The sequence below is a fragment of the Madurella fahalii genome (genome assembly GCF_045866475.1).
Source record: "Madurella fahalii IFM 68171 DNA, scaffold_4, whole genome shotgun sequence".
Lineage (NCBI taxonomy): Eukaryota > Fungi > Ascomycota > Sordariomycetes > Sordariales > Madurella > Madurella fahalii.
The window spans coordinates 4,483,419-4,508,235 of NW_027263974.1; the positions used below are offsets into that span (position 1 = coordinate 4,483,419).

The following is a 24,817-nucleotide window of genomic DNA, read 5'->3' on the forward strand; positions in this document are numbered from 1 at the left end:
CGCCATCACGGCCATCCCTTGGATCCGATCAAGAAGTCTACACGTACCATTTACACAGCCATGCCTACACGGTAGATAATTGTTTTTTTTCTTTGTTTTTCTTTTCTAATTGACCCGGCGGAGAAGCGAAAGAAGGCGGGATTCTCAGTTGCAGTACGCCACAGTGCCCAATTCACCTGGCAGAGCGCGTCGAAAGGGGCTGTAGAAGCCCAAGTCTGGAATTTGCACGACTCGCTACATAGCTACCTCAAACCCCCCCCCCCCTCTCTCATCCATACCACAGATACATGTTTCACCTCATCAGCCTGGAATCAGGTTGTGTATCCTTGTGCACTAATTTCTAGCGGGAAGCATGGGCATCGATGTGCTCGTGCACATGCTTGGTGTCAATGTAGCCCCGCAGCAGGTCGATCTTGTTCTCGGCGTTGAAGTGCATGAGGGCTACCGTCTGGTGGTCCCATGCCTTGCCTGTCAAAGCCCAACTGTCAGCGAATGACGCTCGATACCAACATGCTTATCACTTACCCGAGTGCGTCATCGCCTTGCTGGTGAGGATAGCAACGGCCCACTCGTCGTCTCCGCCGCCGATGACGTGGGGAGGAAGGGTTTCGACCGGGTGCTCGGCGTTGATGACATCGGTCATGGGCGGGATCTTGTGGTGGACGTCCTTACTGGTCATCTTGTCACGGCCCTTGATTTCGACTCCCAGGCCGGGAATCTCGACGGTGACGTCGTCGGCCAGGATGTCTTCCAAGCCACCCAGGTGCAACATGGAACTGGATTTGCCTGACTTGATATGCTGATGCAGCGGCTGCTGCTGGAGGAGCGCTTGGATCTGTGCTGCGGTCGGGGCCATGGTGTCCGGTTTCTGGAGAAGTCAAAGGCTGTGGCAAGTGAACTTGGGATTAAGAGTCAAAAGTTCTTCAGTTTCTGTTGGTCGGGGAGAAGATCAAGTCACAATCCAGGGGGAGATGCTTCCTTCTTATCCTCAGCTCCTGGGCGGAAACACCACTCAACAGAACTTTCTCCCCCGCCTCCCCTCCTCTCCTGCACATATCCCATCTCTTTTCCGCCTCTGCTGGCTTCGTTGAAACTCAGCCCCCAGCCTTCTGCTGCCGGCCGATGAAGGGCTTCCATATCGGTGCTGGAACTCACACATCAGCGAATCAAATCACTGTTGCCCCAGAACAGCATTGATCTGCATTTCTCAGCTCTGTCGCGGCCCGCCAAGCCACGCAATGGAACGATAGTTAGTCTTGTGTGTATGCTACCTTACCCACATCGGCGACCTTCGTCGATCGCCCTGTTCGTTCAACGTGTGGGATGAGTGGCACGAGATGGCCCGCGCTGGAACTGCCTCGAACCCTCTACGCATGTGGTAAGAAGCAATAGATACCAGGAAAGGTTTTCAATTTTTCAAAGCAGTACCCCGCGTTGAAGCCTGAACCTTCGATATCAGCGGCTATCTCGGGATCCCGTATATCGCCGAACCGGCCGCACTTGCAAGCCCAACCAATCCATATCCAATGTACCATTGCAGCTTGCCATTTACAAGAGGCGCCAGTACTATTACGCCCATGAAGCAGGCAGCAAACCGTGTTGGCGAACGTTCTGGACGAAGTGCCCCCGCAGAAAATGCGGGGGAAAGCTGGATATTGGGCCTGCTTCGCTACGTCGTTGATGTGAACCGCGTCCTGCACTAAAGGACCGAATAGATTTCAGAAGTGAAGCGTCCACACAAGCGCCGGGGTGGACGGAACACTGCATGAAGCTATGCTAGCTACCGTCGGCGTTGATTCAAGGTGCACACGGTAAGGGACAAGGCATGTTGTTCAAGCACTGAAGCTGCTCTACATACTATGGCTGCGACTCCTGAGAGATGATGGGGTTGAAGTACGCTGTGACTGCCAAGCCGTCACCGTCCACCGCACAGGTGATGTAGGTGTGGAATCCCAAACCGTCCTTTAGTTCTCGTTGTCCGCTGTTTCGTCAGCGTCAGCATCGTCATACTTGCAGGTCTCAAGACGAAGTAGGCACCCACCAAAGCCTGGTTACACCGTCGTCGTAGGACCCGCCAGCCACGCCCTTGCCTCTCCTTGCGAGAAAACTGGACAGCCCTCGGGCTATCTGCTCGTCATCCTGGGCGTAATGCCTCACTGGGAGGTACACTTTTGGCTTTGGGCAGGGTGAGCCGGCCTTCAGTTCAAAATAATACAGCAAGCCGGCCGTCCGATGCTTCCGTTCCGGAAGCGGATCCAACAGCGCCTTTGTGTCGTTCTCGAGGCCGAAGGCGGCGCACCAGAGCTCGGCGAGCCCAAGCCGCGCTTGCTCTGGTAACGGCGTCGTCCGGCCTCCCAGGGTCATGGCATCTACCATGCTGGCAAAGTCCGCCTTTCGGGAGCGGACGTAGATTTTGATGCGTGATTTTGACGGGTCCACGCAATCAATGCCGACGATTTCTACCACCGGCCTCTCAGGTTCGTTATGGGAATTGATGTAGTCAGAAAGGGCGGTCAAGGCGGCCTGGTAAGCGCTACCGACCTCGGGGGCCTCCCTGATAGCCGCCTGAACCAACTCGAGAGAGGATATCCCTGAGAATCGCGCCTTTAGCGTAGGCATGAAGTAGTATTTCACCACCATGCCATGCTGCCCAAGATCAAAGGCTATGAATGTCTGGGACAAGGCACCGTCGGTATTGGTGAGCTCGTCTTCACGCTGCCCTGAGCTTGCAGCAACCGAGACCGTGAGCGCCTTTAGAAAGTAGCTATAGAGAGAAAGATCAAGAGTCGGAGCCAGCATGGGCGTTTTTGCTAGCAGCTCTACCGTGGCGCGGGTATTGAGCGGATCAAACCTAGTACCAGCCGCCCACCCGATTGGTTCAGCAGAGTAGCGTACTACTGGGTTTCCTTGCCTTGATGACCAGCTCCAGCTCAGTTCTAACGGCGTATGGTTGTCTGTCATGAAGCTTTGCCAGCTGCTTGGTCTCCCCCGAGTTCCTACGGGGTAAGGACCGAGCGAGGATGCTACGTTCCTGGCGAAGAATTCTCGGTGCGCAGTCTGACAGTGTTCTGCATAGCCCGCCATCCGCATCATGGCCGAGAGCATCTCCCCCGGGCCGCTATCCCAGAGAGCGCCATGGAAGTCCCTAATGGTGGCCGAAGGGGGAAGTGAGTGCGTTGAGTCCTTGATTGAACGCGGCGATATCCCAGGCCCCTGGAATATGGGTCAGCGGCATGAAAATGCGAATACAAATGTCGGAAAAATATGGCGAACCTGGCGGTACCTGAGGGCCGCAGGGAGCAACGCTTCATCATGGTCGCGGAAACTGTGTGTGTTAGGGTTAGTGTTAGGGCTCCCCGTGGGTCACGGACTGGACGACTGACAATGAGCGTATCCAAGAGATCATGGCGGGCCTGGCTAATTTTTTTCTTCTTCTTTGTGATGAGTTCTTGAACCGCACAATGCCCTGATCATCGGGAGTCTACTATATCAGAGACTGTGATGTTCTATCACAGTGTCTACCGTATTCAGTTGTAGCACGCAAACTATTACTACTTCTGTCCTATCTTATGCGGGCCGAATGCCAGCTGCTTTGGCTATGATTAACCTATTACTGGTAGCTGAGGTGAACGGGTAAGGTATCTCGGAAACCTTGAAGCCGCGAATAAGGTAGCGAAGCGCCTCGAGCGCCGGTCGGGCATTGTTGCACACAGCACCTACAGCGCAACCCTACCCACCAAGTCTCGGTGGACAATGGCCACAGTCGAATGGAGAGACGTACATGCCCAACCTTGGATTGTCCTCCACCTTTCCCTGCCCCCTGCTGAGCTGAAAGGATTTAATGTGCGGCAACGCGGGCTTCACATGTGTCAGGTCAGGTAGACCGCCGAGCAGCGGAGCTTGCAGGTAAACTACACCTACCTAGTTAGGTAACAGCGCATCTGCGTGGGTCGGTGGGATGCAGAACCAGCCAGACTTGCTCCCGGAGGCTCGATACCTTATTTGTATCTAGGCGTAATTATCATGCGGTTTGGGAGGAGCTGGGAGGTGGGCTCGCCATATTGATTTACACGCCGTCGTCTCATTGTGTGAGTCCGTCACGGGGTAAGACCAAGTTCCAATAGGAGGTTGGTCTGACTTTCTCTAATATGTCGACACCCTTGTCACGGATCGACCCGTGGACGTCTGCCTGTGGTTTTGCTGGACCAGGAAACATCAGGAAGGGTAGCGATGGAGACGTATTTCGACCCCGCCACGGGCAAGACGGCCTGGGTAGGGTGCCTTGCCCGACATACTGGTTGGTGTTTGTGGTTCGGTTCGGTTCGAATCGCCGGGAGTCGGCGACCATGAAGTCCAGATTGCCTTGGCGGCTCCAAGGGCTCTGCGGCGTCTCTGTTCGGTTCACCAGGTTCGAGTACTTGAAGGTCCAACCTCCCTGCAGAAATCGGAGTGTATCATCCTGCCCCGCATGTGCACTATATGCTGCAGGGAATCGCCCATTGCATGCCCTCTAACAGTTGCTGCAGGCGCTGACTGGTCGTCCGTAGAGGAGAGGCGCTGCATCAACAGCTCTCTCTGCAACAGAATTGGACCTGGAATCTTCGTCGTTGATTACCCAAGTGGACCAAAGTGCCACGGCCTCCGAATCATTGCCCGAGATTACGCTGAACGCAAGGGGATGAAAGTGGCAAACGAACGTTACCACCCCGGGTCGAGACGATAGAGCGTTGACCATACAAGTCCTGCCACAAAGAGCGACATCGCCGTCGATCCAGGCGAAGCGCGTGTTAAAAAGCGGGACGCGGGATGGGCTATGGCGCAGCAAGCATCCAAATCCGGACAAAGATCGAGCTCCGAAGCCAGCTGAAAAGGCGGTTCCCGCGCTCCATCATTTATCATTACACAACAGCTGCAGAGCTACAGAGCTGCAGAACTGCCGACGCCGGCAGCAAAGTTCACGATCAATGCTTGGCGGAAACTCTTTAGGCTCTTTGCATGTTCGAGTTGTTAAGGCAGCGGTAAGGCGCGGCAGACAATAACACCTTGATGGGTAAATCAGGCCCCGCGGGGGGCTGGACAAGGACTAATTATTCGTTTGACTGGCATCAGTACGTGCATGCTACGTTCGATCACATCCAGGCCAACTAATTACGACGTAAGCGGCATCAAGACCTATGCTCACTGCTCTCTTTACCCTAGCACCTCCTAGCTTTACCTTGCCGGCAAATATGGCGCACAGTGCTCGCCCCGCGCTCGAGAGTCCGCTTCGGCTGCTATACACTGGGCATAGGCCGCTTCCTCAATTCGCAGCCCTGGCCACTCACCTTGTCTCACATGCTCTTGGACGAGAACCATGTCCCGGAGGACACGTCCCTGGGCGAGGAAACCACTGAGTCTCTCTCCAAGCGCCCAATTTTGGTAAGTACCGCATCTTGGCTTAATTGCAAGCAAACTCTCACAGATAGCCCTCACGAGTCCCCCACGTTGACTAGTCAAGCTGACTTTCGTCCCCATATGCGCCCATCATCTGATCTTGCGCTCTTGCTGGTCCACACTCGCAGCCGACGCATTCATGCTTCGCTATCACGTTGCAACCTCGTAGCCGTCTTTTAAATCGTCGACCGTGTACCTGCTGCCTTTAATTAATGCAGAGAATGCCCCGTGATATCTCGTTCGGAGTACCGTCAGGTACCGTAGGCTATGGCTCTGCACGCTTCTTGGAGCCCACATCCGCTTTTGTGAGTGATTACACCTTTGCGGCAAGGCGCGATGCCTACAATTAGTGTTCATAAGACAGGCACGAATAAGCCGCCCGCTTGGGATTTTACACAAACCAAAGACCTGGCCCGCCCAAGCCGGTCGCGTGATTGCCTCACTGTATTGTCTCAGCAATAGGCCTGCGTTCGTTACCTTGATCATATTGTCAGTTTATACTATGCTTTCTCTCAATAACAGTACGACTAGGCAATATGGCCATATTTGCACACAACCTCACCAGCCATACGTACTACTTACTAAGAAACCATCTGGACAGCCATCCCGCGAGGAGGATTTGGAGCCGCACGAAATCTCTCACACCAAGAGTGACCCTAGTTCCTAGCATCGTAGTTTTGGCGGAATTATACCGACGCGTAACAGAGACGCAAAGGTACTGTACGTAACAATGCATTGGTTTTGCGGTGGCTTCGAGCCGGGGGGGTAAAAGTTGGCCTAAATATGTGGTAGTGCACACCTTTCCCCCAATACAGGTCATGACATTGTTCGATTGGTCAGAAGGAAGCATGATCCCGTAGTAGGGAGCAAACGGGGATGCTTAGCCTGCCCCAAATGTCAAGTAGTAGTACTAATTAATTACCTTACCGAACTACTTACTAGTACAGCGTCGGCCGTGGGCATTTCGGGGATGTTGCATCTGTACGTACAAGAACCCTGTCGACCGCTTGCAAGGCAGCTCTCTACGGCATTCCAAACCAAACGGCATATAAGTACCTAGGTAAACACGTCTTCAGAGTCTACCTCAACCACAGTATCGTCCAAGCATCAGTCACGAAGTTGGTGAACAAGTATGGACCATGCTCCACGCGTGGTAGAATCGGACATGTCATGGTGGTATCAATCATGGTATGACCGAATCTGTCTATATGGTCAGTACTTAAACGACGCCACAATTCCGTCAGAGACTCCCAGTGTCATGCTCGTAATTATGCAAAGATACTATGCACCGATTAAAATGCCTCTTTGCCCATTTCATGAAACCGTGACGGGCAGACCAGTACGATGTAAGCGGACGGATGTAGCAACCAGTAGGTAATGGTATGACAAATGTAACCCCAGGAGAAATGTCCGACGACCAAGAGCTGCGCCGTGCGAATCAACCGTAGTGGCACTTGCACACGCATTCCGGCTGGCCGACGTTGAAATACCTGCACTGTTTGTTCATCTATTAGCTTATTCCGTCCCATCCAATCAATCCATCGTTTCCGAAGATCAGTCAGGATGAGGAACGTACATAAGAATCGGCACAGTTCATGAGGTTGCATCCTCCCACTTTCTTGCAACAAATGCTAGTGCATCCGTCTAGTAATGAGTTATGATATTGTCAGCCAAGTGCTTTTACTGCAGAAGCCCCGATGGTACGTGTCGGGTGCCCGGGCCCATTGAACTCACTAGGGAATGCCTCCGCGCAAGTTCTCCATTTCTGTCTCACAATGTTAGAAAGGCGGTCGGTAAAACGGGAGTACGTATAGCTTAAATCGGTCCACCTCTAGGGAGATGCCATTGCCCTCCTGGTCTGCCGGAAGAGTAGCGACCGTAGCTGCGAGGAACGCGAGAACCGTGAGGAAACGCATGATTACAGGGATCCAAGTTGGAAACGTCGTAGCTTCGGTCGTTTCGGAGCTCTGTTTCTTGCATCGTGTTGCTGGGAATGGGGCATAATGCTCTGATATTTATGTCCGGCGACCAAGCGTCGGTAAGAATGGGGCTGTTACATCGGTCAAAGGGCGGCGGGTTCCAAACCGTAAGACGGGCAGTCTTGCCCTCCGCCGCTATTCAAACGAGTGCATAACACATTCCCTTTGTGAAGACGTCGGGCTTCGAGGACAAGCATCACAACCCGCCTAGTACTCGCTCAGAGTTGGGAATCTCCGCACAACGTGGCGCACCCCGCATCCAGCACACGTATAGGCCAATGGCAGCTTTAACAACAGGGACGAGGATTGCCAGGCAGCCGGACGCTAGCACGACATGGGTGGCATGTCAAGGCAAAATATCAGGGGGGTTGTGGAGGAATCAGACCCGTGGTTACCACGAATAATCATGGCCGTAGTACCGTAAACACACGGAAATCCGCTTATGACCAAATCCCATCTAATTAGTAGCACCCTGGTCATACACAAAGAGGGACCTTAGACGGGGCTAAAGGCCGAATCAGTCCAAGCGCTTCCTTCCCCTCGGTAGAACTTTTAGAGCTATCACAGACATGCGCGCCCGACGGTTTTAAGTGGAATCTCGTCAGCTGTGCTAGCCCTGCTCATCCAACGATGCTATGCCCGGACGCACTAGGCCCTCATCAGAAATGTTAGTGAGGCTCGGTTCCTCGTACTCTCCATCTTCTAGACTATGTTGATCTAATGGGCCCACATGAGCGCGCCATTGGGGTTCATGACCGTATCTATCACGTACGAGATTGGACTGATGAGCTGGTCCCAACCGGTTCACTAAAGCCGTGAACCAAGGTAATGGAAAACTACCACGAGCACCGTAGTACCGGTACCCTGGATAGTGCCCGATATCCGCACCCTGCCACGGCATCAGGGAGAAGCGGCACCGTACAAGTCCCCTTTTAGAAAGCAAAGTAGAGCTGCATCCGCCTCTGTCCCATCCAGGCGGCACATAGTAGGACTCGCGCGCCATTTTCCTGCTCTCCTCTCTAATACTTCCCATACTTATCTTATCCCTCTCCTCTTTCACATCTTCCCAATCCTCTATGACACGCTCCACCATCCGTCTTCCATATTACATCTCCCAACCGACACGCCCCAGCCCATACACCGTGCAGTACCTAGTATACACAAGACTGTACACTCCGTCATACGGGACTCTAAGTAAGTAGTATATGCATCTTCGTTTCAAGGAACGGGAAATAAAAGAACAGAAATAAAACGACACGTGGATCACGCCCAGAGATACAGCGATCCCTTTGGCCGTTGCCGTACATCGCATATTTAGGTCCGCAACCGTGGATTCTCCATACGGGGGATCCCCCAAGTCTTGCCCCGCCGCACGCCCAGCCACCAGATTTTCTAAGTGATGCACCTACGACGCGGGCTAGTTTCTGGGCATTACCGAGACCGCCGTGACCGGCGGCCCAATAGATAGCAGTTGTAACTATGGTTTGGACGTCAAGGGTATAAGGTGCAGGGCCAAATAGTGGTGAATGGGGCTGGCGAGCATGGGAGAAACAGGGGAGATGGGCGTGGGGGAAAAGGTAAATAGATGGCCGCTTGGGGTGGACGTATGAGGCTTGTCCATTAGTTTGGGTGGTGGAGGAATCGAATGAAGGGGCCGGAGTTGGTGGTGTAATTAAAGCAAACTGTGTAAGGCAAGCCCTTGGGATCTACAGTTCTGGAAATCATGACGCATTTGCAGGGCGAGCGGTGCCTATTGGAGGCCAAAGGGCACAGTACCTAATGAGGGCTGTTCAGAAGAGATGGAAATTCTAACCAAATCTCTATTTGCAAGGTAAGTAATGTAGGTAGATTGTATGTCAACTCAGCAAAGATGTCGTCTCGGTTGACGCAGTCTGGAAACGGCACACGAACTGTGAGACACTTGAGAAGTTATCGTATAACGAGATTTGTGTCTGTTCCTGTGAGTCCTCCTAGCATTGACTGCGAACTCCCACCTTATCGCTGATCAGTTTCGGATGGACATGAGAAGCAATATGCCATCAGCCATCAATCTGGACGACGCCGGTTGCCCAACCCTCACTCCCACCCATGCTCCGTGTAACCCTACCTAAGGCAATTAAGGCCTCAAGGCTTCGAGGTACAAGTGGCTCGCCATGTTAACTGTAAAACACGATACGTTCTAGTTAGCAGCCACTGGTGGTAAGGTGTCAATGCCCCGGCGTAATCCCTCGAATGGAGTGATGCGGCATCCACAGGTTGCTTGCACGCAGATTCTGAGACATACAGGCCACCGAGTCGGAGCTCTTCCTCAATTGGTTGTATTGTCGGCCGGTGGTTATCAGAACACGACCAATAAGAGGCAAGATCGTCAGGCTATTTGCGTAGTTCCGCATGCTGTGTATCGTTAAATCGACCAAGTGACCCTGTCTTGCGGGAGCCTGCTTATGATGCTCATGGGTGAAACCGGAGTAAAGCACCCGCTAGCGCAAAGTGAGAGAGCATAAAAGGCTCCCCTTGACATCTCTCACCATGACGTATCTGGCTCTCCCTCCTAGGAACAGCCTCTTCATTATCACCCAATGGTAGCATACCTGGCTCATCCCTACTCGACATTTGACGCTGTGCAAAGCCCTCAACCATGGAATCTTACAACGCTCCAGGGGGGTTGCGTGTGCTGGTAATCGGCGGAGGTATGAGCAAACCCCAGGCTCCGTTTTCGGGGTTACTATTAATACCCTAAATTTACTCCAGGGTCCGCCGGGCTATTGATGGGTCAGGTATTTAAGAATGTAACATGGCACAGCACCTTAGCTAAGTGATGTATACAGGCTGACGAGTCAGGTCGGCATCGATGCAGTCGTCTTCGAGCAAGACGAATCTCCCACAGCCCGTCAAAGGGACTGGAGCTTTGGCATCTACTGGGCCCAGTCCCGCATCGTAGAATGTCTGACTCCTGAGCTGTATGCGCGAATAGACACCGCTCAAACGGACCGGGCGTACCGTCACGCCGAAGGATCCGTACTGCCGATATATAATGGAACGACAGGGGAGCCGCTCAAGGAGCTTCCAGCTCCCCACGCTATCCGGCTGCGAAGGAGGACATGGTTAGAGCTTATCAGGACTGGTCTTGACGTCCGTGTTAGTGGTCCTCGCCACATGGACTCAGCAGGGACACGGTAGCTAATCGAAAACTCAGTACGGGAAGAAACTTGCGTCCATCGCAACCACTGATCGGGGCGTCACCGCAACCTTTGAAGATGGCACCATCGAGCAAGGCAGCCTGCTCATTGGCTGTGAAGGCGCACATAGTATTTCACGAAATTGGCTCTTCCGCTCGTCCCCTATGGACGCTAACTTGGTTGAGCTTCCCATCTCTTCATTCAACACAATTACCAAACTTGGTCGCGAGATAGCTCTCGCTGTAAGGAACATACACCCTACATACTGGATTACCTTGGACCCTACTGGGGTATTCAACTTCTGCAGCGGTATATCCAGACGCCCTGTTCAAGTTCTCTCTGTGGTCTAAGCTGACCATATTCACCGTCACAGTCCATGATTGCGACTCTGAAGACCCAGCCGACTGGACCTTTCTGATCATCGTCACCTGGAAGTCGGAAGAGGACACGGGCCAAACCGCCATGGGTGAAGACGACGGTCTCCTGTTGGCTACTGTGCTCCGTCGCACAGAGCACCTAACCTATCCCTTCAAAGACGCGCTACGGGCCATTCCCCGTGGCACCAAATGCTGGTACGGCCGCATGTCCTACTGGCCGACCAAGCCGTGGGATAACAGAGGGGGGAGGGTGACTTTGGCGGGAGATGCGGCGCATGCCATGACTTTCCGTATGCTGGAGCCCTTTCTTTGCTGGTGCTCTATCGTTTCCTAACAGAGACGCAGATCGCGGTCAGGGCTTGGGAAACGCCATCACCGACGTGGCTGAACTGCAGACGCACCTGCGCGCCATGGAAGCGCACACTAGAGACGAGCTGGTCAAAGCGGTGGGGGCATATGAGAAGGAAGTATGGGTCAGAGGGCTGGACGTGGTGATGCAAAACAGGGACAATACTCTGGCCCTGCATGATGAGTGGGATAAAACGACGCAAAGCGCACTAGTAGTCACCGGCGTTAGTAGAAGTGATCATTAGTAGTATCTATGTCCACTAGTAGTAGTAGGCAGTCATGGTCGAGCACCCCTTTCTTTCTTTCTTTAACTAGCTGTCCTCCTCAAGGAATGCTCTTGCATATGCCATAATTAGAAAGTGTTTGGACGACTGGCTACCAACCTAGCTGACGACCACATATCAGAAGAGCCAATTCCAGTTGCTTACCTACACCTCTTCCACTACTCCTCGTCCTCGGCGCCCGAATCCTTCCTACCCCCATCCAGACGTCGAATCCAGTCATCGACCTTGCAGCACAATTCCGTCATCTCATCTCGCTTCCTAAAATCATCCGTCTCGCTCAGCCGCCCACCCTCTGCGGGCTTTCCCTCTCCAGGAGCTACAACAGAGTCATCCTCCAGCCACTCCACCTGCTTTGAATACTCCCACGGATAATCCCCCCGGCTCATTAACTCCTTCACATACAACCTCCTCGCAGCCATCATAGCATCGACCGCCTCGCGCACCACGTCAATGCCCATGCGCCGCGCACAAGCACTGACGTCGGAGTTCTCCTGGTCGGTCTCGGTCTGCCCTCTGTTTGCCAAGACTCTATGTGCATAACAATGGGGTCACTGTTGTTCCTGGGGGTGTCGTAGGTCATGGTTCGGAAGAGAGTGCAGAAAAAGTGGGTTGCCTTCCAGCTGCGGTCTATGACAGTAGACTCGGTGTCGAGAACGACTAGATCAATAGCCTGCTTGAATTTGTCCGCCTCGAATGGGCCGGATGGCGGAGTTGTTCTAAAGGTGAAGCAGGGAGGTTGGAAGAAGAGTTTGGGGGCCATGCTGGGGGTCGTTGGCTAATGGCTATTAGCAGTAGATGAGCTTGTTTGTTGCGTTGAAGTCGTAGTGATATGAGGTTCCTGCAAGAAAACTGCAGGTGGTCTCAGAGGTGCCAGGTCACACCCCTTAAACGTAAGTGTCCCAACAAGATTTCCTTTGTTCGCGCATACAGAACAGAATTTCCCGAGTATCAATCTGAACGAAACAATGAAGCGTACGTACAAGTCACACATGCGTTGGAAAGATTGGAAGTCTGTGCCGCAGCCGCTGTGTCTGATGGACCAACACATAGACAAAGATTTCTGCAAACCTTGGCACAAGACACCTAAAAGTATCTTGTATAGTGATTAGCAGTAGAACGCATTATCGAATAAGTTACATCTCTAAATGCGAGATGCTGGGGAGTAAATTTAGGTAGCTCTTATTTTCCCGTCAATGGTGTATTCTTTACGCAAGTGCAGATGAATTCAAGCTACAGAGGAGAATGATTAGTTCATCTCGTTAATCTAAGCCAGAGTTCTAAGGACATAATTAAAACCAGGGCTGCGAGAGTACTGAGGATGCACTTATGCTGTACTGATGGCCGGTTAGATTATTTTCTGTCAAGAGAATTCTAACCAGTAGTCTGTCCAGGTGGGGGAACTAGGTGTGAACCTCGGAAGAATGGCGCAGGGCAGAATAACGAAAAGTGAGAGCATTTTGGTAGATGTCGTAGCATCTAGTTAATTTGAAGCCAACGTAAGCCTCACTCATTTTTCTATGTTCACCAACACTAATATAGAGAACCAAAGACATTATATCTCATCAACACAACTGTACACTATGAACAAACCATGTATTAGGGAATAACATTGATGTATCGTGCCGAATACCGCCCAGACCATTAGTAAATTAAAGGCAATAACACTCTGCGAGGTCATTATTGAAGATCAGTCGCATGCGAGGCTGCTAAGCCATCCAGCCCGCATTGCGAGACCCATTGCTGTTCGCTCTTCGAGAGGAACATGCACCCGCCTTCCGCATAATCGGCGGCGTGGCACAGTCCCGGACCATTGCGACCATGATTTGTGACATGCCGTGCTCTTAATGCTTAGTGATCACGCCTAGGATGAACCTGCCGAACCGCACAGAGTGACTCGGTGAGATTCTGCCGCAAATGAGTGTGATATGCTGCTCTAAGCTACAAGATGTGAACATCAGCAATCGCCATAATTAAGGCGAGCAAGGCTCGTATTGTGCTAATCAGCAGTGACAACCTCCGTGCCACCTCAGAAAAAGATCCCCTGCCACGCGTCCACCACAGCCTGTGCAACAAGCCTGTTGATCTCAACACCGGGGTGGTAGTCGTTGAACCACAAGCACGACGTGCCATCTTCATCGTAGCAAGTAGCATTAGGAGCGCCATACTCGATTGGACTATCGAGCGCCGTGTTGAATGGCACAGAAGTGTCGATAATCTTGGCCGTAATCCCGCCGTTCTGCGACTTGAAAGCCTCGAGCCTAGTGGCAATCGCGTCGTTGTACTGGGCGATAGCAGCGGCCTCAGCCTGCTGAGACTCGACCGGCTGGCCAAGCATCAATGGAGTACGGTGGATCGCTTTGTGCAGTACACACACAGTCAGCCAAAAACCTCGAAGGGGAATAGAGGCAAGGTAAATACGGTAAAACTCACGCGGCACAGTCAACAGCACAAACATCCTCGCCCCAGCGTCATACAGCACCTGCAGCTGCCCGAAATAGCTGTCCATGATCTGCTCCAATAGCTCGTCGTACTCGGGTCTCCACCACGTGTTCCCAACATCGTTCACGCCCATCCACACGCCAAAGAGCGAGTTCTCGGCCGTCCAGGGCGCGTACTCTGGCTTGGAAGCAATGCTCTCGCTGAACTGCTCGACTTGGTCGATGAAGCTCAGCACGGTAGGTTGCCACGGCTCCACGATCGTGGCATTGGTGGTGGCGCCGCCGTAAGCAAAGTTGTAGGCGAGCAGCGTCGAGGTGTTCAATTCCGAGGCGAGGAATCCGACCCAATTAAGGCCGCCGCTAGCAGTCCAGCCCGGAAGAGGAGGGTTTCCGAGAGGGTTGCCGGGGGAGGGTTTGGTGGAAGAGGGGTCAAAGCCTGTTTGGGAGTAGGAATCGCCGCTGAGGGAACAAAGTCAGCAGAGTGGGAAGGAAAAAATCTTACCAGGGGGGGGGGGTGTTACAAAGTGATAAGGTACTTGACCTCAGGGTCGGCGGTGTCGGCCAGGGAGGTACTCCTAGTAACTGTCTCCCCTGGTACGCATTGGTCTGGGTTACTGTCAACACCTGTGAATCACATGGGGGGAGAGGTTCGTCACCGACGGTAACTGTCAGTCCACGGCTTGCAGACGGCGCCAGCAGCACATGTTATCGGTCCTGTGTAATCAATACCGCCGCATTGTCGCCACAATCCAGCCTCCGCAGCAGCGGCGAGCTTAGTAGAAGCGGCAAGAAGGGCTAGGGCCGTAGCTTTGAGCAGATGTTGTCCCATCTTTGCAGGAGATAATGAGGCTAAGGATAGAAGGCACCGATTTGACAGAAAACCACTGGGCCAACCGCCAGCTTATATTAACCTGCGGGAATGCCGCTCTATAGCAATACCAGTTTGTCCCGGCTCACCGGGTTAGAGTTGTAATCCCCATGGCTGATCTGTGTAAGATAATTGGTGGAGGTTCGGGAGGCCAAGGGAAGTGGGACTCCCGAATGCAGGAGGGCGGAAGGAGAGGGCGCGGAATACCACCCCGAACAGCCGCGAGACGGGAATCTGGGTGGGATACGGAAAGACTTGGTTCCAAAGCTTTTTAGTGCAGGCTAAACCCCGCCGTCAAGTGATTCCAAGCGGGGATTCCAGACCACTTATCTCTGCATCGACGACCCGTGCCATGCGCAAAGTATGTTGTCTTCCAGTTACATAACAATGGCCCCCTCCCGCCGTATTCCAATCCATGGCTTGCTTGATACCGCCAAGATGATTCAGGGCCCTCGCTGTATCACAGTACTCATAATACCAGCCATAACCACTTTCACTCTTTGTACAGATAGCAGATCGTAGAGGGGATGTTTCTGCCGCCTTCATCGCCAGTTTCGGGTAAACCGAGAGCCAGCTTTTGCTTTATCTTGAAGTAGATCCGTGTGGTAGCACAAGGGTGACTTGGTGATCAGTTATGATCACGAAGCCGTGATGCCCCCCGGAAGAGCACACACGATGTAGGTAATTAACGCACGGAGGTGGAAAATCCCCCACGCCCATAATGCCCCTTGATATTGACCCCAGCCCCGGCTTTCCATCATGTTGCAAAGAGTAATCTCATTTTGCGGATCTCCTGTCGGGATGTAGCGCTCGACACTGCTATCTTGGCTGTAATACTAGTAGCACGCCTCGACAAAGTTGTCGATGGTGCACCGGGTGGCCGGGATCCTAGCTCGCCACAAACCCGGGCACGGGGCACGGTGCACGGGAGGTGCCGCCCGCGGTCGTACTCGATATGGATGCTGCCGCTGAGCTAATTGTCCCAGTCGTAGTTTTCTGTACGATCACGTCATAGCCATTCCACTTCCCCCATCCCCGCCTTATCCCCCGGCCGCGGTCATCCCGGCCGTGGTGAGTGGTACCACGGCCGTAAAACATCCACAATCATCACCCAGCCGCCTCGGGCTCCGCCAGCATAATGTCCTAAACGGAACCATGTCCGTGACTTTCTATACACTTCGGCTGTAAATTCGCCACAAACGCAGCCGCACCGACTATGGCCTGCTCTTTAGCGCATCTAGAGACCCATCCTTACAACAGAACCAGCTCCTATCTCCTTGTCTAGGTACCGACAGGGTGGAGTTACCAGTTTTCAAATCCATACTTGGTCTAGATTTCCCGGTACATCTTATATGAGGCTCCGTCAAAAAATGCCTTTAATTAATATGTCGACGCGGATATCAGCGAAGCCACCTAGCAACTCCTTGGTGAACATATGACCCTTGTGCCCGCCCATGTTAGTCCACGTGTTCGGACGGAGGATTACCAGGATACTCTGAGAGGAGAGTGCGTATATGCAGCGATTACATTTAGGCAATCTCCAACTGACATAGACAGCGGTACTACTAAATTACATATTTGCATAAGTCTTCTATAGGTACATACAAGACTCATGATTCAACGAAGACAGACCGTTTCGTATTAGCGAGAGCCTCCTCCAAGATGTCCGGTACAATGTGTTCCCGCCACGATGCCCCCCCCGGCAAAAAAAAAAAAAAAAGGTATCATTTCATCATCAGACCTCTCAGCCGTCGACCCAAATCCGAAGTGTAAATAAACAACCACACCAAAACTTCCAGCACGGCCGGAGAATAACCCCGTGTTACACCGTCTCTCGCCAAACCGGCAACCAGATAAACACCCCCACGCAAATCGTGGCAAACACGCTCCCGCCGACCAAGCTCTGCAGCACAATCTTCCTCTGCAGCCTCCTCAGATTCCTCTCCTTGACCTTGATCCTCCTATCAAAAATCATCAACCTCCCCACCGCCCTCCCCAAGCTAAACCCCTTAACCTGCTTATTCGCTGACATGCCGCCTGCTGCTACTCCTCCCCCTGCCCTCCCATCCCCGCTCGCACCAGGACCACCACGATGAGCGGTAGTGCCATCAACATGGGGATGATTCTGATGCCGATCATCATCATGATCATCATCATCATCATCAAACCTCTCCCACGGCAGGCGCTGGCGCCTGCCAAACAGCAGCAGGAAGAAGCAGCTGCCGCGCAGGCCCGAGAGGACCAGGCTCACGCCGAGCCACCACAGCGGCCAGGCGGCCCAGACCTCCCAGCGCGAGTGGGCGCCGCGGTGCGGGGCCACGGCCCGGCACGCCACCAGCAGGAAGCCCGCCAGCAGGTTGGCCCAGCCCAGCACCGTCGCCACGCACACCGTCTCGAAGGTCCCGTTGCCCACGCCGAGCCGCACAAAGTTGCGGTGCGAGCAGTTGCGCAGCAGCGAGTACGCGTGCTCCGCCACCGGCTTCAGCGCCGCCGGGTGCGACGTCCGCGCCAGCGACGCCAGCGCCTGGTCCCGCAGCGCCGCCGGGATGTTGAGCTCCTTGGGCGACGACGGCAGGAGGAAGAGCGAGGTGATGGTGGGCAGGTCGTGGAGCAGGTTCTCGGAGGGGTTCAGGATGTTGATGGTGGCGCTCTGGGCGGCGCTGCTCGGTGCGCCGTGTTTCGTGGCGGCGGGCTGGGGGAAAGAGAAGGGGGCGCAGGCGGATTTGGAGGTGCAGAGGGCCGAGGTGGAGATGAGTTGGGAGATGCGGTGGAGGGTTTCGTTGGCTGTACGGGATAGATGAGTAATCATTGAAGAGAAATTGAAGAGGGACTGAGGAGAAAAAGAGCGACTTACCAGCTTCTGTGTCTGAACCATCGTTGTCGTCGGGGTCTTCGATCCAGGAGCGATTGTCTTCGGCCTTGATTGGGGCGACGGACGAGGTGGAGGTGGTAGCGCTCGGCATGGAGCCGTAATCTTTGTCGTCGATGGCGGTCAGGCCCTTGGCGTAGGCCGCCTCGTAGTTTTTGTACCTTGCTCCCTCATCAGTGACTACTAGTTGCGTTTGGGCGGCGGGAGGAAAGGGAACTCACCAGATGTAGAACTCGAGGTTCTCGGCCGAAAACTCAATGTATTTGAGGTACATGTAGAAATCATACAAGGACATGGGGCTGCCTGACTCGCAAAGCCGCGTCAGTCAAAAGGAAAACAAGACAGCTGTAGGAAGGCCACGCACACGTCTTGTTGGCCAGAATCCGGTCGAGGCGTAGCCGGCTCGGAATGGCGCCCTTGCGGCCGTCCGGGCTCAGGGCGCGCTTGCCGGAGCTGACATTGTTGGCATATTCCTTGAAGTCCCGATACTCGGGCTTCTTGTACCAGCTCAGCCACGAGGGCAGGGTGAGGCGCATGTTGGGGCAGTCAGGACAAGCCAGGGATCACGTCAAGGCTTGGGTGGCTCCACGTGCATTGCGCAGAGGCAGTCAGTCTTGCGTACCTCAGATGAAAACATGTAAGAGAACAGGTGGGAAACCAAACGAGCTCCGCAGCGCCTAGGGGGCGGAGGGGAATATACGATATATGCCTGTAGCCCAGGGCCCTGACCCGATCACCTGCAGTTCAAGAGTGGCCCGGCCGGACGGGAACCACTCGGCGGTATTGGCGGTGGTGAACTGACACCTCGCGCCGGTCTGCGTGGGTGCGATGTGCGTGTTTGCTTGGACCCGAGAGTCACATCGCGTGCAGATGTGGACCCGTGAGAGTTCCGTGCCCTGCAGACGCGATATCAGATGGCGGCATTGTTTCGGCATCTCTGGGAAGCAAAATATTACGTCTCCCATTCCGGTATATGAGCCGCCCGCCAACCTTGCGCGGCTGTCTCCCGAGTGCAGCTGAAAGACCCAGTCCTCGCCGCATGGCGGCATGCAGATGGCTGTCCGACTGTTTCTCGCCCTTGCATCCGGGATACACTGGAGCTTGGTATTAATCAAACCGACATTTTTTTTTTTCCTTTCTTCTTTTTTCTTCACTCCTTCTCACTTCCGGCCTCCCTGCGTCAACCCTCTGCCAGCAACTTGACAGGATTGGCCAACGCCAACTGCCGCTCCCATCACAGACGACGCCTCCGTTTCTCGTTCCGAGGTGCGGGCCGAGAGTCTGTCAATGCGCTCTCGGCAGCCTATAGGAAGCGGCGGTCCCCAGATACGAGCAGCACAGAGGCAACCATCCGGTCTAATGTGTAGCTTAGTGTTGACAGGAGGAGCGTGCGCGGCGACAGTACATACACTACCTTACTGTACCTTCACACACGGTAGCTAGGCAGGGTTCTGTGTGGGAGCTCGCGAACCACCGGAATCCGGCGCCGATCTCGCCGATTGACAAACTTATCAGTCACACGTGGCAACGTCGGGTTTTACCCAAAGTCAGTGGCGCTCAGATCTCCGGAGCAGGGGGGAGTGGCCGGGGAGAGCAGCCAGGGAGAGCAGCCAGGGAGAGTTGCCAGGGAGCCCTTTTAGGGCTTCTCGCAGCGGGATTGGGTGCGATTGGGCGGGATTGGGCGGGCCCCTCCCTGGCAACCCAGCCCGCTGGCTGCACGTCGATCACTAGCGCCATCATTTCAGCTTTGCTTGGACCCCGGATGCACCCCGCGAATGCTCTCTCAGGGCCAATGCGCACCCTCCATGCCGTGATGGCGTTTCCCGTTTCCCGTGTGCGAGAGTTCGGATAAAACTCCTTCACTTTCTCCCTTGCTTCGCCCATCTGCCCCCTCCCCCCCAAATCGTGCCGCTCCCCCGCTACCCACGTTAGCAGTGTCCTCGGTGCTCTGAACCAAGCAAACCTAAGCCAAAGGGCCCGGCCGTATTTCTAGCAGCGTTGCAGGCACTCGATACAAAGACGCGGCAGACTGGATGGACCAAGAAAGGTCAATTTGTCGTTCTATTGTTGCTATAGAGAACATCTAGCCAAGTGGTCCCGTCGCCATGCTGGATAAGGTAGGCTCGTAAGGTAGGTACCTTACTGTTACTCTTGGCCCCACCCCAACAAGCACTGCCCGCGCAGACACCCCCATTCCTCTCCTCCTATCGCTCTACCAGCAGTTTGTGCACTCATTGCACTTCCAGTACCTAGCCTTGTATCCCGGGAAAAGGGTCGGGAAGTACAGATTGCTGTTCCCAGGATACTGCAACTGGGCCAGCCCGGAGCCAGTGCAGGTGGGACTGCTGTCATCGCTTTGAGTGGAAGAACCGAGTTAGCTCGAGACCTTCATCGGTTCCTTTTCTGCCTGCGATTGAAACTCACAAGAGACGGCAGATAGCGCCCTGGTCCGGGCCAACAGACCCAGCATTATACGCATATGGGCTTGGAATCGACCAGCATGTCCCAGTGATGCCGAGCGAGAACGTGTCGCAGGGCGGCGTCCAGTTGGGTCCTGTGCATATATGGACCTGTATCCGTGTGGTCAGCCCCACGTCAACCGTAAGAAATCAATGGAGCAAGACTCACGTTCCCGGGGGTGCGTTTGGCAAGTGCGGTTTCGTTCGCAACCGGGGGAAAGGGCGGGATAGTAACCTCAGCAGCCTCAGGAGCCGGCGCCGGAGCTGCGAGGACCGGAGCGACGAGCGGCATAAGAGACACGACGAGGAGCGAGAGGAGCTTCATAGTGAATATCTTCTGCGGACGATTTGCAACTCAGGAAGGCTCTGGATGATGATGCAGATGAGATCCCATAAACCTGGGGATCACACGTCCTCTTATACCTCGACCAGCAGCCTCTCTCTGCCACGATGTGTTTGCCTTTCGGTCGAAGTGGTCCTCTACACTGGACTCTCTGCAACATGGACCAATATGGTGATCCGGCTACGCTCCTTGCGGCTTCTTACAGACACCATGAGCCGACAGATTAGGCTGTTTCTGGAAGCCCTGTCGTCATATTGTGGCGACCAGGATTCAACCAGCAATACATTCGAGTCTTCACCAGCTGATTGGACACCAGCTGGTGCCAAGCAAGGATGGATATACTACTAGCGGAAGTTTGGGTCACTTGTAGACCGCCGTTGCCACATTAACCTAGGCGTCAGCGTAACGCTTGATCAGACTATTCTTACTTCGTGATGCTTTTGTGTGCGGACCGTCAGCACTATTTCCCTAGTAGTGTCACGACAAGTAAGCAATGTGCAGCATCAGTCAGACCCGACCCCGGCGATATCGCCTCTGCAACGCCAAGTCGTACCATGACTAGGCCCTCCCATCAATACGAGTAATCAATACATGGCATTCGTTTCCGGCACCCAGCGGGATCTAGGTGGAAGGTGACAACTTTAATCATATGACAACCGTGGTCGACGTGGTGCCCAGTAGTAACAACCCATCGTTTACGACATGGGTGTCTTGATTGGTCCTGATTAACTCTCAACCTAGTCAGGCCAAAAGCTCATAGGAAACAGAAGGCCGCATAGTTACAATCTCATTAACTTACATGCTTTGTACTATTTTGGGAATTAGCCACATAGTGCTTGGTATGTAAGATACCTTAGGTAACTACCTTAGCTAGGCAACACCGTTGGACATGACAGCGTTTGGCACCCTCCATTGTTGGCGTAAATCATGGCGGTCAAGGTCATAAATGGCCAAGGTAGTAAGTAAACACCCTGGTTGGTGAATGGTCAAGGGGTCAATGGCGACTTAGAGTGATGGATGGCGATGGATGACTTTCCTGGAAATTGAATGGCATCAACGCCCAACAATGTGCAAACAGCAACCGAGCTCTCAATATGTAGCAACTCGTACACCGCCATGACATCACCAATGTTTCCTGCGCCGAGTCCCAACGGTCGTGTCTGCATGGCCAATCCCAGGTCCCGCCTCAACCACAGCCGCAGTCTCCTCAGCCGCCTGCTCCACCAGCCCATCCTCAAATGAAATACAACGAAGGATGAAGCACCCTCAGGACTCCTAACCGATCACAGCCATCCCCATCCCCAACCCCATGCCCAGCGGCACCTCCTCCCTCCACATCCCTTGCCGCCGGCGCCACATCCGCCAGTTCAATCCCGCCCTTCCCGTCCTCCCCCCTCTCCCTCCCGGCACCATCCACAAAATACCAACCCGCCAGCCCCAGACTCTTGACAACATGGCACCCAGCCATCCCCGCCATCCCCGCGGCCCCGACGACATCCACGCCTCCGCTCCGCCCCCCTAGCCCAGCCTTCACCATCCGCCCCAACCACACCCACCCGGCCACCATGACCACCAGGTGCAGCCCCACCATCCCCGCCAACACCACGAGATACCGCCGCACGCTGTTCCGGTCGCCGCGGATGAACGGCACAGACCTGGGGACGTCGCCGTCGTCAGCGCTGCGGATGGGCTCCGCGAGGCGAGCGCCGGCGTTGACGAAGTGCAGCGCGTAGGCGAGAGTCCAGAGCACGAGTAGGAGGGCGGAGACAACGGCGAGGGTGGCGTCGGCGGCGGCCGTGGTTGGGGTGGAGGCCGGGTGCTGCGGGGGGTTGTTGTTGTTGTTATTGTTGTCGAAGCCGTCCTGGCGATGGAGGGGGTGGGAGTAGGAGTAGGAGGAGGAGAAGTCTTTGGCTAGGTGGAGGGCCCAGATGGCGAGGGTGGCGGAGACGGCGGTCAGCAGGAGGTTCTTGAGGGCGCCGAGGAAGAGATAGACCCGGTTCTGCTGCCGCCGGTTGCGTTGCGGGGCCGGGGGCGGAGGGGATGGCGGCCGCGATGGGATCGTGGGGGCTGGAGGATATGTCGGTGTGGGTGGATAGGGAAGCCCATAGCTCGGCGACGAATAGACGGCGGAGGGATGGTTGGTTGGGAGATCCATGATGAAGCTGTTCTTGGCTGTTCTGGTGTTTGTTGATGTGATGGAGAGTCGGGGGTTGGTTGTGAGCAACTCTCATGTTCAGTCTGTTCAGGATTGGGATCATCTTTATACCCGGGGGTGGAATTGTTCGGATACCATTTTGCACCTCAACTCGGGCCCGACTGAGCTTTCTGGCATGTTCTGAGAATAATGGGCGGTGCAACGCAGATCCAGGTGGGCAGACATGCAATCGAGCCCAAAGGAGGGTACGAGACTGTTGTGCTTGATGCGTTCTTTGTCTCACTGTCGCGATCTACAATGGGCTTGTTCGGGGTAGTCCATTGTCGCCAGCATTGATGCCCATTCTGTGTTCCATTCTGTATTCTATTCCATGCGATACCGCCGGAACCGGCAGCAGAGCTTTGTTCAACCGCCGATTGGAGATTTCACCTGGTTTGATAATGTATATAAAGTAGTCGTAGGCACTGGTTTGAGACACTTATTCTCATCATTCACAATTCGCAGAGTCTGAAGAACAACCACACAAACACAACACCGACCAACGCAAAAAGTAACTAAAGCACAATGTCTCCGTCAACTATCAGGATCCAAAACACCACCGGAGGTAAAAGCGGTAAAGTGTTTGAGATTGACATTAAAGCCGCGAAGCACTCAGCCGTCATCAACATGCTCCTGCAGGACTTTGCGGATCAAGAGATTGATGTTCTCCCCATCTCGGTCGAGGCGAGCGATCAGGGTCTGGCGCAGGTTTTTGACTGGTTGTCTTACCACAAAGATGAAGCCCTTGTACCTGATGACGTCGACGACCACCAGCTGGATCCTATGGCCGTTCGAAACGAGACACCTACGGCGGAAGTACTCCAAGAGCACAAGAAGAAGTTCGAGGACGAGAAGAAGGACCGGGACAAGAAAAATGCCCCCATTTTGAGGAACGAGCCCGTGATCATTGTCGGTTGGGACAAGACCTTCTTTAACTCGCTCAATTCTTCTCTATTGTACGAGGTCCTCATCGTCGCCAACTACCTAGAGATCAAGAGACTGCTTGACATGGGTTGCCAGGCGGTGGCCAACATGATTAGCGGGAAGTCGGCTGCGGAGATCCGTGAGTTTCTCGGCATCGAAAATGACTTCACCCCGGAGCAGGAGGCGCAAATCCGCAAGGAGACCGCGTGGGTCTTTGACTTGAGGGGAGTTGACGGTGATGGTCCAGAAGGAGCAGGTCCATCTGAAGAGCCTTCTCGTGGAGCTCCCAGCAGCTTCTGAAAAGCTCAAAGGCGTGATTAATCAAGTGCCACCAACCTCGTAGTATCCTGGGTACATTATCATGGAAGCAATAGACTAAGTACCTAGCCGGATTGTCACCTAGTAGATCGTGATACAATCTGAATAGACTTGTGTTCCTTCTGGACCCAACAGTATTAATTGAGTCCCTACACAGTGAAGCCTTGGAGAACCCAACGGGCAGTCATTGACTGACAAAGCCGGTGACTGCAATGTGGACTCCAATGATGACTAACCCAACCCAAATGATCCCTTTGGGTACATCCCTTGACTGTTCTGCTGTCCATCCGAGTCAATCCTAACGAAAAACTTACATAGCCTCACGACTCCAGCATGCTACCTAGCAGGAGAAGGGGGTTTATCTGTCATTACCTAGACCGTATAGCCCAGCGCTAGCAATTCCAAAATGCTGGTGACATCATGTTGCCAGTAGATGTGCCATTGCCAGCGCTGGGCGATACGGTCAGGACATGGCAACATCATGATCAAGACCCCCCCCCTGTCCCGGCTAGGTTGTTAGGGTACGGAAAGTCTAGTATTGCTAGGAGTATTACATGAAGATATCACGGCCGTCAAACGTTTACGCTAATTATTTGTTATTCCCATGTACCACGATCGCGCATGTTTCATCCACCACCCTCCTGAAGCCTGCATACAAACACGGGACGCTAGATTCTCATTATCAGTACAAAGACTATTATCCTCCAAGACAGCAATGGGCACCGTCAAGCACATATCCAGTCGCCTCGCCAGACCACTATTCATACAAATAATACAAGACATCCGCTCCAAACCTACACAAAT

General features: G+C 54.0%; 9 protein-coding genes across 9 annotated transcripts; 2 read left to right on the plus strand and 7 right to left on the minus strand.

Annotated features, from left to right (window-relative positions):
• Positions 1-340: 340 nt before the first annotated feature.
• On the minus strand, positions 341-856 carry MFIFM68171_08287 (SnoaL-like domain-containing protein; the record flags this gene model as incomplete). Its single annotated transcript, XM_071063707.1, has 2 exons — positions 341-468; positions 526-856. The coding sequence occupies 2 exons, from the start codon at positions 854-856 to the stop codon at positions 341-343; spliced, it is 459 nt and encodes a 152-aa protein (XP_070919808.1).
• A 1,001-nt stretch (positions 857-1,857) lies between these two features.
• MFIFM68171_08288 (4-O-dimethylallyl-L-tyrosine synthase) lies at positions 1,858-3,105 on the minus strand (the record flags this gene model as incomplete). Its single annotated transcript, XM_071063708.1, has 2 exons — positions 1,858-1,981; positions 2,042-3,105. 2 exons carry the CDS (start codon positions 3,103-3,105, stop codon positions 1,858-1,860), a joined length of 1,188 nt encoding a protein of 395 aa, XP_070919809.1.
• Positions 3,106-10,050: 6,945 nt separating this feature from the next.
• On the plus strand, positions 10,051-11,561 carry MFIFM68171_08289 (FAD-dependent monooxygenase cctM; the record flags this gene model as incomplete). The annotated part of the gene is made up of 6 exons (XM_071063709.1): positions 10,051-10,102; positions 10,164-10,201; positions 10,254-10,550; positions 10,609-10,900; positions 10,965-11,258; positions 11,314-11,561. The coding sequence occupies 6 exons, from the start codon at positions 10,051-10,053 to the stop codon at positions 11,559-11,561; spliced, it is 1,221 nt and encodes a 406-aa protein (XP_070919810.1).
• A 197-nt stretch (positions 11,562-11,758) lies between these two features.
• On the minus strand, positions 11,759-12,058 carry MFIFM68171_08290 (uncharacterized protein; the record flags this gene model as incomplete). The annotated part of the gene is made up of 1 exon (XM_071063710.1): positions 11,759-12,058. The coding sequence occupies one exon, from the start codon at positions 12,056-12,058 to the stop codon at positions 11,759-11,761; it is 300 nt and encodes a 99-aa protein (XP_070919811.1).
• A 1,568-nt stretch (positions 12,059-13,626) lies between these two features.
• On the minus strand, positions 13,627-14,867 carry AES1 (hormone-sensitive lipase HSL; the record flags this gene model as incomplete). Its single annotated transcript, XM_071063711.1, has 4 exons — positions 13,627-13,955; positions 14,031-14,497; positions 14,560-14,644; positions 14,699-14,867. 4 exons carry the CDS (start codon positions 14,865-14,867, stop codon positions 13,627-13,629), a joined length of 1,050 nt encoding a protein of 349 aa, XP_070919812.1.
• A 1,861-nt stretch (positions 14,868-16,728) lies between these two features.
• MFIFM68171_08292 (RGS domain-containing protein) lies at positions 16,729-18,311 on the minus strand (the record flags this gene model as incomplete). Its single annotated transcript, XM_071063712.1, has 4 exons — positions 16,729-17,690; positions 17,761-17,936; positions 17,997-18,078; positions 18,140-18,311. 4 exons carry the CDS (start codon positions 18,309-18,311, stop codon positions 16,729-16,731), a joined length of 1,392 nt encoding a protein of 463 aa, XP_070919813.1.
• Positions 18,312-19,987: 1,676 nt separating this feature from the next.
• On the minus strand, positions 19,988-20,559 carry MFIFM68171_08293 (uncharacterized protein; the record flags this gene model as incomplete). Its single annotated transcript, XM_071063713.1, has 3 exons — positions 19,988-20,129; positions 20,200-20,345; positions 20,404-20,559. The coding sequence occupies 3 exons, from the start codon at positions 20,557-20,559 to the stop codon at positions 19,988-19,990; spliced, it is 444 nt and encodes a 147-aa protein (XP_070919814.1).
• Positions 20,560-21,811: 1,252 nt separating this feature from the next.
• On the minus strand, positions 21,812-22,732 carry MFIFM68171_08294 (uncharacterized protein; the record flags this gene model as incomplete). The annotated part of the gene is made up of 1 exon (XM_071063714.1): positions 21,812-22,732. One exon carries the CDS (start codon positions 22,730-22,732, stop codon positions 21,812-21,814), a length of 921 nt encoding a protein of 306 aa, XP_070919815.1.
• A 564-nt stretch (positions 22,733-23,296) lies between these two features.
• On the plus strand, positions 23,297-23,995 carry MFIFM68171_08295 (E3 ubiquitin ligase complex SCF subunit; the record flags this gene model as incomplete). The annotated part of the gene is made up of 1 exon (XM_071063715.1): positions 23,297-23,995. The coding sequence occupies one exon, from the start codon at positions 23,297-23,299 to the stop codon at positions 23,993-23,995; it is 699 nt and encodes a 232-aa protein (XP_070919816.1).
• Between the last annotated feature and the right edge of the window lie 822 nt (positions 23,996-24,817).